The sequence below is a fragment of the Balaenoptera musculus genome, chromosome 7 (genome assembly GCF_009873245.2).
Source record: "Balaenoptera musculus isolate JJ_BM4_2016_0621 chromosome 7, mBalMus1.pri.v3, whole genome shotgun sequence".
NCBI lineage: Eukaryota > Metazoa > Chordata > Mammalia > Artiodactyla > Balaenopteridae > Balaenoptera > Balaenoptera musculus.
The window spans coordinates 63,568,679-63,581,617 of record NC_045791.1 but is presented as its reverse complement, the minus strand read 5'-3'; the positions used below and the strand labels follow the sequence as shown (position 1 = coordinate 63,581,617).

The following is a 12,939-nucleotide window of genomic DNA, read 5'->3' as shown; positions in this document are numbered from 1 at the left end:
TTCTAAAATTACAAGAACCTCATAGAAGTTACAGTATTAGAAAAAATAAATTAACAAAAGGAGGTTTAATTAACTTTAATCCTGTACTCTTCCACTTGACAGCAATCAGAATATTACAATGCATGCTTTTCAGGCAACTAAGAGATCCTTTAAAGCATAAAATACATTACTTAACATTATGTGCTTTTGCATCTTCAATGTCTCTGGGATCACTTACTGACTCAACCGAATAGTCAATATTATAACAAATAGCCACGTAGCAAAGCATTATCACATAACAAAGCACTGTCATCTGCCTATTTGATCAAATTAGGATTGTTAAAACCTGAACTAATTCCCCTAGAATATTTCGCCTCAAGTATGTAACTGAGACAGAGGTGACATCCTAGATTTTTCACCATTATATATATGTGGCAGACAGAAATCTAAAGACATCACCCCAAATCTTCTGTCCCCTGGTTTGATTGATTGGTAATTCAATCAAACTCTAAGCCAGGTATTGCTGTGAAGGGACTTTACAGACAGAATTAGGTTATTTATCAGCTGATCTTAAAAGAATTACCCTGGATTATTCCAGTGAGCCCAAAGTAATCAAATGAGCTCTTAACAGCAGCAGATGGCAGAAAAGTCAAATCAGAGATACAATAGAAGAGAGAGATCAGAGAGATTCAAATCATAGAAAAGGATTTGATCTGCCATTGCTGTCTTTGAAGACAGATGGGGAACCATAAGCCAAGGAATGAGGGCAGCCTCTAGAAGCTGAAAACAACCTACAGGTGACAGCCAGCAAAGAAACAGAGACCTCATTCCTACAATGACATGGAACTGAATTTGGCCAACGACCTGGATGCAGATTCATTCACAGAGCTTCCAGAAAAGAACAGAGCCCTGCTAACACCTGACCTCTAAAGCAAAGAACCAAGCTGTGCCCAGACATCTGACCTTTAGAAACTATGATGTAGTAAATGTGTGTTGCTTTAAGCCACTAAGTTTGTGGTAATTTGTTATGGCAACAATTTAAAACTAATACAGATTTTGGTACCAAAAGGGATGCTGCTGTAACAAATACCTAAAAGTGTGGAAATGACTTTCGAATAGGGCAGTGGGTGGAGGCTGGAAGAAACTTGAGGAACATAATAGAAATAGCCTTGAACAAACCAGTAGTAGAAATCTAGACTTTAAGAACACTGACATGATGACTCAGACTGCTTGAAGAAATCAAGATTTGGAAGATAAAAAGATCTAACTTGTCATCGGATATTACTTTTGTTACCAGCTTGCCTTTAAACAGGAGTGTTTAGCACATTTCGTTTTATATAGTTGTCCATTTGGTTCATTTAACCCTACTGTCTTGCTACTGTTTCTTTTGTTCCGTCTGTTTTTGCTGTTGGTCCTCCTTTCCTTCTTTCCTGCCTTCCTTTATGTCTAAGCCACCACCATCTCTCACCTGGACTAATGCAGTAGCCAACTGTATGGTCTCCTTGCTTCCACCCTGTTCCTTATTTCAAAGTCTATTCACATCACAGGACCAGTCTCATCCTATTTTTTTCCACCTTTTCTGGGTAAAGACCGACTGTTACGATGACCTACAAGGCCTTGTTGCATCAGCCCACATTATCGCTCTGACCTCATCTCCTATTATTCGCCCCCTCACTCACTCCATTTCACAGTAACTTCTTTATACTTGTTTGAACACCCCAGACACAATCCCACCTCAGTGCCTTTGTACTTGCTATTTCCTCTGTTTAGAAAACTTGCCCTAAATGTTTTTGAGCAAATGTTACTTTTCCTATAACTATTTGTAGTAAGCAGAATAATGCTTCCCCTCACCCCCAGATGTCCATGTCCTTATCCCTGGAACCTGGGAGTGTTATATTACATGGCAAAGGAGAATTAACGTTGCAGATGTTAAGATTGCTAATCAGCTGACCTTAAAATAGGGAGATTATCCTGGATTATCCAGAAGGGCTCCAAGTATTCACAAGAGTCCTTAAAAGAGAGAGAGGGAGACTTGACTGCAGAAGAATGGTCAGAGATACAATGTTGCTGGCTTTAAAGATGGAGGAAGGGGACCACAAACAAATGTGGGCAGTCTCTAGAAGATGGAAAAGGCAGAAAACAGATTCTCCCCTAGAGCCTCCATAAATTAATACAGCCTACCAATGCCCTGATTTTAGCCCATTGAGACCCATTTCAGATTTCCCACCTCCAGAACTGTAAAACAGTACACTGAACTGTTTAAACCATTTTTAAGTTTGTGGTAATACGTTATGCAGCAAAAGAAAACTAACACACTACCTTAGTTAATATAAGCCCTCACTCCCTACTTCCCTTTGCTGCTTAATTTTCATCCATAAAATATATTACCTTCTAACAAACTATTTTATTTATAAATGTGAATTCTATAAATAAATGTAAGCTCCATAAAGGCAAAGATTATCTATTTTGTTCAGTTTCCCAAGGCCTGATACTTGGTTACATGCTCAAGTATTTACTGAGTGAACATTTGATAGATTATAAATATACAAATATGTTAGAAGAGCTGTGCTTATGATGATGCTAACCGTGATAAAAAAAACCATTAATCTTAAAGAAAAATGAGATATAATCAGTGGCTGTTTGTAGTCAATGACATTTAGATTTATAGCTATGCACTAATATCTCTCAAAACATCTTTATTATTCAGTCTCTGTATTCTTCTTCTTCTCAATTGCAACCACTTTTTTTAAAATTACAGTTTTTAACAATTCAGGAGACACTATTAAATACATAATTTTTAAAATTCTTAATATTTTTCAGTAAAATATCACATCTTATCTATAAGTTCAGAAAAGAATACTATACAAATAAATATTTCCTTGCTGAAGGAAGTTACTGACATCTGAGAAAGTCTCCAAGTTTGAAATATAAAAGGCAAAATTTTGGCAATGACCAACAAAGGTCTTATATTATCTTCATTCAAAGAGTAAAGAATAGTCATTGGTGTTAAAAGGCATTGCTTACCTGTTCCAGGAGTAGTTGTCATAACTCCGACAAGAGGACTCTGCATTACTGAAATGTTTGCCTACATGAAAACAGAAGAAAGTGTTAAAGTAAAAATGCAAAGTTCTAACCAAAACACAAACACAGTAAGTGTTGAAAAACTACATTCAACAGACAACTGAATGTCTACCAGGTACTGGAAATGCCTATTAGCTCACAATTGAAGAGTACTCTCTAAGTTTTGTTTTTTTTTTAAGCTGAACAGTATTAATCTAAAATGCCAGACTTGTTAGCATATTATATGCTTAACATAAGAAAAGTTGCATTAGGTAAAAAGACATTATTTTTAGTAAACAGTAACACTGCTATTTGTTTTTAGTTCCTAAGATACAATATTTGAAATAACAGAGATAATGGTGATTCCTCAAATCATCAAGTTCACATTGAAAAACAGAAAGATGGCAAAACTGTATTTCTAAATTGATATTTACAAACCATGAAATACTATAGATTCAAATCAGTCTACACAGTAAAAGACAGCATATCTCTGCCTTTACTAGTAGAAAGTAACAAAGACTAATTCCTTTAAATGTGAGAAAATTAGAGATTAAAGTAGTTAAAAGTCCTTCTATAAACAAAAACAGAAATATCTACTCCAGAATGAGAAACAGACTCTTTCTCTAGAAGTAAACATATAGAGAGAAATTTTTTTAACAGATTCTGACTAAACTAAGAAAATCTAAAATCTGGCTATTATCCAGCAACCAGACCAAATGCTGAGAGATTGTTAGGAGGGATACAAAATGCATTGTTCAATTCTTAATGATAACTTCTTTCCTGATTAGAGAGAGGTTGACTGAAGTGTCAGGCGGCAAAACTAATTTGGACTTTAATAATATTCTTACCAACTTCCAAATCAAAAATTTTCTCTACAAATTATGACCCACAAGATTTTTAAACATTTTGAACATAGCAATAACTATAAACTACCTTTCTTTTCATGTATTATGAGAAGTAATGAAAACTGGCATAAACTTATAAGCCAGAGATCCTCATATCAAACTAAACATCAGATTTATCTATCAACCTCTAGAAAAATACTCCAGACCAGAATATTCTGGACATAGTTAAGTTTATAACACCACTGTCCACATATAACACAAACCACACAAGTAGTTGTTAATTTTCTAGTACGCATGTATATCTCAATTCAGTATAGGACTAGCCACATTTCAAGTGTCAACAGCCACACTTGGCTAGTAGCTACTACACTCGACAGGAGGGCACGTGTAGAAGTGTTGGAAAAAGAAAGTAATCTGTTTAACACAATGAATTAATTTTGCCTTGCTTGACAAACAGGCCTAGTATGCCATGCATATCAAGCCTATAATCAAAGTTTACTGAAAGATTTTTCTACTTTTCTTAAACTTGCCAACAAACATGCTATATTTGATTTAGGGAAAGGCCATAAAATATTTCTCCAAATCAAACAGCAGAAATGTTGTTATATAAAGAACTTACCAGTTTAGCTGATACACTTTGTTTATATATCCTTCTAGGCATAATAGTAATAGGAGAGAAAACTTTTGACTATAAAAGCTACTAAACTTCCTACTTAAAAGAAAAATCCACACTACCTTTCAACTGACAATCAAGAGTAATCACAGTAGTATGTATTAGCAGAACACTGCTCTTGTAAACACTGGCTCTAGATTCAAGATTGCTAGGTTTAAAATCTGGCTCTACTAGACTAGCTGACTTACTCTTGTCAAATTACTTAGGCTTTCGGTGTCCTAGTTTCCTCAATGATAAAATAAAGCTCGTAAGGGCTACCTCACAGATTCATTGTGAGGATTAAATGAGACAATACATGAGAAGTTATAAGATTAGGTCATGTACACTGTAGGTACTTCGTAAGTATTACATACTTTTTTGTGCTATCAGTACCATTATAACAGAGAATCCCTAACTTGTATAATCTGACTGAAAATAACACCATCAGAACACCTACATCTACACCAACCAAAACTTAACATCACCATCAGAACACCTACACCAGGAACACACTAAACCATCAGCTCATAAACATGCAGGAGGAAGCGTTTTTAGTAAAATAAGTAAACAGTGAACACAGCTCTAAAAGGATATTGGTCTTATATTAATAAAACTATCCCTAAAATAAAGACCTCAAATCATTACAAGGTGCCTTAGATCTGGATAAACCCTGAATCTTCACTTGTTCTTTCACAAAATTATGTATAAATATTGAACTTTTTAAACAATGAACAATTTAAATGATAATCATTTCTACATGTTTATTAACGAGGTTGGGGGCATGGACAGGTGAAGAGGCACACCTTTAAAAGCCACAGAATTACCTATACGAGACAATTATCTAAGTTCTATTTCATTTTTAAGTACATTTCATGATAAACACAATTTAATTAGACTCTATGATAACTGTCCCTAATGCTTATTCTGTGCAATAAAATTACACTAAAACAGACCTCAGGCAAACACTTCAAATTACTGACCCTCCCTGTATAACCGCATAAAAACATGAAATAAGGATATGTATGGTCATGAACGAGGATATGTATAGTCATGAATGAGGATATGTATATCACCTGTCTTCTTGAAGTTAAAGGTGTTGATCCAAGTCCTGGGCTGGAAATGTCATCATATATACTTCTAACTGGTGGAGCTCCACTTTTATCTTTATGAGCTGGTACAACTGGCTGTGGTGGTGACCCACCTAACAATGTACAAAAAATATAGACAGATGAGAAAATAAAGAAATCCTCCATCTTTCTGGTAAGATCTTTTAAATTAATATTTTTAAAATAATGACTTCAACTCCTGTCTCCCAGCGCTTCTCAAACCTTAATACACATAAGAATCACCTAGGCATCTTGTTAAAATTCAGGTTATGTCTCAGATCATGTGAGATGGAGCCTGAGACTATGAATTTCTAACAAGCTCCCAGTGATGCCAATGTTGGTGATCCACAGACTGCACTTTGAATAAAAGGTTCCAGAATAAGTAAAGAGAAATTTTAGTTTTTAGTAAACACATGCAACTTTTGTTTTCTCTACAAGATGCTTAACATTTCAATACAAAATTTGATCCTATTTCTCACTTGAAAGTAGGTATTAAACAGCTGCAGTTTGTATACACTTGAATATAATCTCCTAATGTGGAATTTGACTGTCAAATTCCTATTCGTGTTTCTCACAGTAGAAATATATTTAAGTACATAATAAACATACAGGAAAAGGACCAACTTTGGGGGATACAAAGGGATCTTCGTTAAGTCAGAGAATCAACAATGCCAAGTAGCGAAGCAGTCCAGGCCCTCCGTAAGACTAATGTCTGAGCCTAGACAGTACGGCATAAGGTATTTAGATTAGAGCACAGGCTATAGGACAAGACTGACCTGGGCTTTAACCTCCTGCTGTCACCAACCAGTGAGCTTCAGCAAGTTCTATACTGCATTTAGCCTCAGTTTCCTCTTATGGAGGATACTACTAACTAACCTTTAGGACTGATAAAAGAATGAAAATAACATATAAAATGCTTAGCATACTGCCTGGCTCATAAACACTCAATATATGGTAGCTACAGTAATAAAATAATACACTTGAAATATGTAAAAAACAAAAATCTGTCCAGAATAAAACTTATAATTCTCCCTGATCAACCCTAAAAAAAAAAAAAAAAAAAGATAATAAACCACTTTAACCAAAATAATACCTTAAGGACAATTAAAGTAAGAAGAATTTTCATTGAAACATCTATTAAAAGGATATTAGCTCACATTTGGAATTCAACCATTTTTGTAGCTCTCACTATTCACAGTCAAAACTTTCAAGTTATCTTTTACAATATTTGTTTGCTAAAAGAGTCCTGTAAAAGATACGTTTCATTTACATAACATTTTGGGCTGGCAACTGCAAATCATAGTTTGTGGAGTAAGTCCTTTCACTAAACACACTATAAGTGAGACTCTTAATTCACTATGACTAGAAGTAGAATTCATATCTACAGATTTTCAAATTATACTTCTTTTGACTATTTGCTATTATTATATTTAAGATGAATTATTTAAATTGAATTCAGCTGAAGTTAAACGACCATATTCCCCTCCCCCCACCCACACACACTTTAACATCTCTGAAACGGATAATTTACAAAAATTGGCAAATGGTGTTCTATCATATTTAGTGTTTTTCTTTCTTAGTGGTACTTAAAATAATGGTGAGTTTTACAATCAATGGCCTCTTAGATTGAATAAAATGTAGTATACATATTTTTAGTGAGTGGTTCTTGGAATTATAGTAACTTATATTGCTTACACCTCTATTCCAATAATCTTAAAATAAAAAATAGAGACACTGCTTAATTTTTTTAAATAAATGTGGTTTGAGGGTGAACGTTGCACCACTACCCTTTTTAAAATTCTAGTACATGTATTGATAGTACTATAAAACTATTTTAAGCAATTTACCTACCTGCAAGTAAAGGTGATCTCATTTCCATTACTCCTACTGAAGGGCCACTAATTGATCGAGGTTGTGGAGTCACTGGAGCTGGCAAATCCCCCATTAAAAATCCAGGTAGGAACTGGGCATTAACCCCTGGCTTTGGAGACGTGGGTGAACCCAGCATCATTGGTTCAGATCCTAAATGAATCAGAAAATAAAATAATACAAAGAAAGGACTTTAATGTAACAATATCTAACAAAAAGATGCAAGAATCCAGCATAAACAATTTTGAGAATTTAATCAAAACTGTTAAGTATTACAGAACCATAGTTAATTTTATTATTTTAAAAAACAATAAAAATTATTTCTAGAAAAATGTGAAATATTTTGTATTAACCAAATAATATTTGACAGCTGTTTTTGTTTACATTACTTCATAGATTTAAGAATCAACATTTATTTAAAAATTTTTACATTTTAGCTTATTATCTTAAAAAAAAATCCCTAATACATACAGAATAATTTCTTTCCATTTCTGGATCAGCTTCTACTATGTAACAACCGAAAATAAGAACAAGGTGCACTAGTTACAGACCTCGGTTCCAGTCTCAGCAAAATGGACATAATTGTAGCACCCACCCACAGAGCTTTGATTAGACTTAATAGCAAGTAAAGCACTTACCTCAAGTGCCTAATATACAGTAAGTATTCACCAAATATTAGTTATTATTATTATTCTAATAGTATCTTACAATAGCCAAAACTGAGGGACTGATGTGTATATGTAGAATTTGCAATTTCTGCTTACGAAAATTTAATTTTTCAACTATCTGACAAGCCTGAATGTGATTCATGGCACTCAGAAAGGTCAAACATTTGGTATGTTATTTATATTACCTTTATTAACTATTCCTTAACTTCTAAACAGCCTCAAAAATGTGTTTCTTGCTATCCAAATGCTGTCAATTATTTACTCTTCCTCTTATTTCTAATCATAGTAGACCTAGATATTAAAATGCAAACACATAAAAAAAGGAAAAAGGAAAAGAAATTCAGGAAAAGAATAAAGCAAATACTGAAATAAGGTGTGAAGAGCTATATTACATTGTAATTACTTCAAAGTGCTAGTTACGATGTTACCACAGTACTATTACATATTTCCAAAGAACATAACACTAAAATCAAACCAAAAGTCTAAATAAAAGCATATTATGAACATATATTTATAAATCCATAGTAATAAATGTATTACAAAGCTTTAGGTACCACTAACTACCTTCACTCTCCCAGCCCCAAAAGAAAAAAAAAATACATATATGGCAAATATAGTAATAATGAAGTCAAGAAAATTTCTGACACATCCGAATGTATATTGTGATACAGTAGAAAGCAGCAGAGTGAGAAGGGCACAAAGGGCTCTTAACTGAACTGTCACTTACCACCTAACCCTGTCACTTAGGGAGCTATACCAATGGATTTGGCAAGTCTTAAATTCCATTTCAGTCTTGTACTCCTAACATGTTAAGTACGGTGTCTTACTCGGCTAGCATTGTTTGTTGAAGTAACCATTAGTTTTACTATACCATTAGGTGCTGGGAAAATGTTTATTCCTCGTCTGGAATATCTGCAATATGTGGACTTGAACAATTAATACAACTAATGTCAGATTTCTGACCAAAGGTTTATTCATATTTGTAACCCCAAAAAACATACACTCCAAAATGTTTTTGTTGAGTAGAAAACTTTGGAACTGGAATGAAAAGTTTTTTGACCTCTAAAATAATACAAGACATAATACCCAGACCAACTTTAAATGTAGCTGAGTATCTCTGTTGATATTATGCATTTAGTTTTTTATAACTAATGCTAAAACAAGTTACTCTATTCTCAAAAGAAACTTATTTTGCACAAAACATGTCAAGCATTATATATCCTTCAACTCTAATAAAACTCATTCTACAGATACATATCCTGTTTGCTCTCCTTTCAAACTCAAAGTTGTAACCGAACTTTCAAATACATCTCTATGACAGTAGACGATTTATTTTCTGTTCTAAGATATCCGACGGTTCTCACAAATCCCAAAACTCAGCAGACACACACACACAAAATCGACATCCTGCTAACTTGGCAAGATTTTCTGAAGACAACACATCTCAGCAATGCCCCTCCCCATTAAATAATGGTAATGAATTTTTTTAAAAAAATCATGACGTGACCGATTAGAGGAAAAGATCTCCTACAATACTTAGTCATTTTCCCAAGATAAAGGCGGGGGAAATCGAGCGAACTCCTGGCTTCCTATTAAGGCTAATATCTCAATGGCTGCCATCACCTGGTTAATTAAATGTCGCACGATTCAAGCTTCCTTCAAAAACAGATTTCTTCTGCAAAGCCCTAGAGAAGGAAGGAATCAAACAGGAACTAAAAGCCTAGGTGACCAAACAGAGGTGAAAGGTAACCACACCCCAGGGCACTGCCCACCCAGGTGTTCACAGGTGAGTTCCTTCCCACCAACGCTTCCCCGGATCCCTGAACCTAGCATCGCGTCTCCCGCGCTGGCGGAATCCCAGGTATGGATAGGTCTGGCTCCGGCGTATGGGGGCACAAAACAGCTTAGTCACCACAAGACCGCCGTTTCTTCGCCCTCCTCGGGGCCCGCATTTTCCCGGAGCCGCCTTGGTAGCGGCTGGGTGGAGACTCCTCGAGTAGGGGGCGGACTAAGAAGTTGGGTACGAGCCAGAGCCTGCCCCTCTGCGGCTGAAATTAGCAGACGAGAGCCCTATGACTACTGCCTTTCAGGCTTGCCCGCTTCCAAGATTACGGTGTGCATCGCAGTGCTAGGTAGGAAAAGCAGTTTTTTACTCACCTAACGTGGGCACCTGGGGTTCCACGGCAAAGGCTGCCATCCCAGCAGCGGCGACACTTAGCCCCGCACCTCCCCGATTTTCAAAAATGGCGGAAATTCTCCCCACGGGTAGGGGCGCGCTACCTTATGGGATTGCGTAACTTCCGGACATGCGCTATACCTAAGTTGTGGCGCCGGAGCCGCCATTTTGGAATGGGAAAACAGTCTTTTCGGAGACGCAACGTCTCAGAGAGGGTCTTTACTGGTAGGGTGATGAAACAATGTGGAAACTGCGGTTCTAGGAATTCTTCTGCTCACCTTGTGAGCCTTCTGATTTGTTGGTGCTTGAGTTTTATAGAAGCACAAGTTATTTTACTCACGATTTCATAATTAGCGTGAGTTTACCCAGTGCTCTGTCATCCGTCAGCTTTTCCAAGTACCACCTGGAAAAGTTGGCCTGCAGAAACAGAGGGGGCCGCTTTCCAATGTAGATTTCCGGCCTTAGTTGCATGAAACTCAATTCTCAAAACATATTTTCTACCATCTCTATGCCATTTTTTAAAATTTTGTGTTATATAGGCACAATTTTACATTAAAGCGTAACTCATACTTGCTGTTTTATTATATATTAATACATGCAAAAGGTATTAAATAATGAAGGCTAATAATAAACACCCGTGAACTCACCACACTGCAGAATCCTCTGTGTACCTCCCTCTGCCATCCCTGCTGTCCTCCTCCCCCTATTTTGCTGCTTTTCTTTAGAGCGTATTCAAATATCACACACATATTCTATATATGTGTGTGTGTGAACATATGTTATTTCACCATTTGCAGCAACATGGATGGACCTGAAGATTATCATACTAAGCGAAGTAAATCAGACAGAGAAAGACAAGTATCATATGATATCACTTATATGCGGAATCAAAAAAAAATGATAAAAATGAACTTATTTAAAAAACAGAAACAGGCTTAGAGAACAAATTTATGGTTACCGGGCGGTAAAGGGTGGGGGGCAGGGATAGACTAGGAATTTGGGATTGACATGTACACACTGCTATATTTAAAATAGATAGGGAATTCCCGAGCGGTCCAGTGGTTAGGACTCTGCGCTTTCACTGCGGAGGGCACAGGTTCAATCCCTGGTCGGGCAATTAAGATCCCACAAGCTGTGTGGGGCGGCCAAAAATAAAATAAACTAAAACAAAATAGATAACCAACAAGGACCTACTGTATAGCACAGGGAACTCTGCTCAGTACTCTGTAATAACCTAAATGGGAAAAGAATTTGAAAAAGAATTTATACATGTATATGTATAACTGAATCACCTTGCTGTACACCTGAAACTAACACAACATTGTTAATCAACTATACTCCAATATAGAATAAAAATTAAAAAACAAACAAGAATAAATGAAAGGAAAAAATATGTTGTTTTGTTTTGCTCACTAATTTTATAAAAGTGATGTGCTACATGTATATATTCTGAGACGCTCTCTGATCCATACCAAACTCATTATCCTCAAAATACCCACCCATCCTCCCTATTCCCTGTGGGATTTCCTGAAATCCCAAATCCAGCCAAGAATTTTGTAATTTCTGTGAGGCAATAATAATTCCAGCTTTAAATGACAAGTTCCCAGAAATCAAAATGTAAAACCACTTACAGATGAAGTGACTTTTTTTTTAACAGGTGTATGGGTTGAACTGTGTCCCCCCAAATATATGTTAAAGTCCTAACCTCCAATACATATGAATATGACCTTATTTGGAAATAGGGTCTTTGCAGATGTAATCAAGTTCACATGAAGTCATACTGAATTACTACAAAATTGGTGGCTTAAACCAACACAAATTTATCTTTTATAGCTCTGGTGGCCAGAAATCTGAAATGAGTATTATAGGACTAAAATCAAGGTTTCAGCAAGGCTGGTTTCTTCGGGAGGCTCCGGGGAGAATCTGTTTCCTTGCCTTTTCTAACTTCCGAAGGCTAACTATATTACTTGGCTTTTGTTCTTTTCCTCCTGCTTCAAAGCCAGTGGCATAGTATCTTCTATCTCTCTGACACTGCTTCTCTCTGCTTCTGTCATTACATGGCCTTCTTCTTCTATAGTAAAATCTCCCTCTGCCTCCCTCTTATAAGGACATTCGTAATTACATTTAGGGCCTACGCAAATAATCCAGGATAATCTCCCTACTGCAATATCCAGTTGCAGTGATTAAGTTAATAATCACATCTGCAAAGTAACATTCATAGATTCCTGAGATTAGAGTGTGGATATCTTTGGAGGCTCCATTCAGCCCACCACACCCAGCAACCCGCTTTCTAGAAATAATGTACCAAAAAATGTTCATCAATGAAGGGATTTTGATATAAATTATGGTCTAGCCAAACAAAAGAACATTATGCACCTGTTAAAAAGAATAAGATGGATTTGATATGTGACTGTGTGTATTGACCTAGAAAAATCTCCATGATTGATATGAAAGAAGCAATTTGAAAACATTATACAGCATCATTCTATTTTAATTTAACAAAAAGTGTACTTTTGGGAACAGATGCAAAGAGAAAGAGAGATGCTTGTTTAAATAAAGGAAAAACCTAGAATACATTTCTGCC

General features: G+C 35.9%; 1 protein-coding gene across 6 annotated transcripts in view; it reads right to left on the bottom strand.

The window, feature by feature from the left end:
• Positions 1–10,431, bottom strand: part of NUP35 (nucleoporin 35) — a 42,908-nt gene extending 32,477 nt beyond the window's left edge. The window contains exons 1-6 of one of the 6 annotated variants that reach the window (XM_036858921.1): positions 10,006–10,132; positions 9,803–9,864; positions 8,365–8,470; positions 7,494–7,664; positions 5,610–5,737; positions 3,004–3,064 (exon numbers count right to left, since the gene is read on the bottom strand). In XM_036858921.1, coding sequence (XP_036714816.1) covers positions 3,004–3,064; positions 5,610–5,737; positions 7,494–7,653 — 349 coding nt within the window. In that variant the 5' untranslated portion in view covers positions 7,654–7,664; positions 8,365–8,470; positions 9,803–9,864; positions 10,006–10,132. Of the gene's footprint in view, positions 1–3,003; positions 3,065–5,609; positions 5,738–7,493; positions 7,665–8,364; positions 8,471–9,802; positions 9,900–10,005; positions 10,133–10,336 lie in introns of those variants that run through there. The other 5 variants (XM_036858919.1, XM_036858920.1, XM_036858923.1 and 2 more) reach the window with 5 other exon arrangements.
• Positions 10,432–12,939: the final 2,508 nt, after the last annotated feature.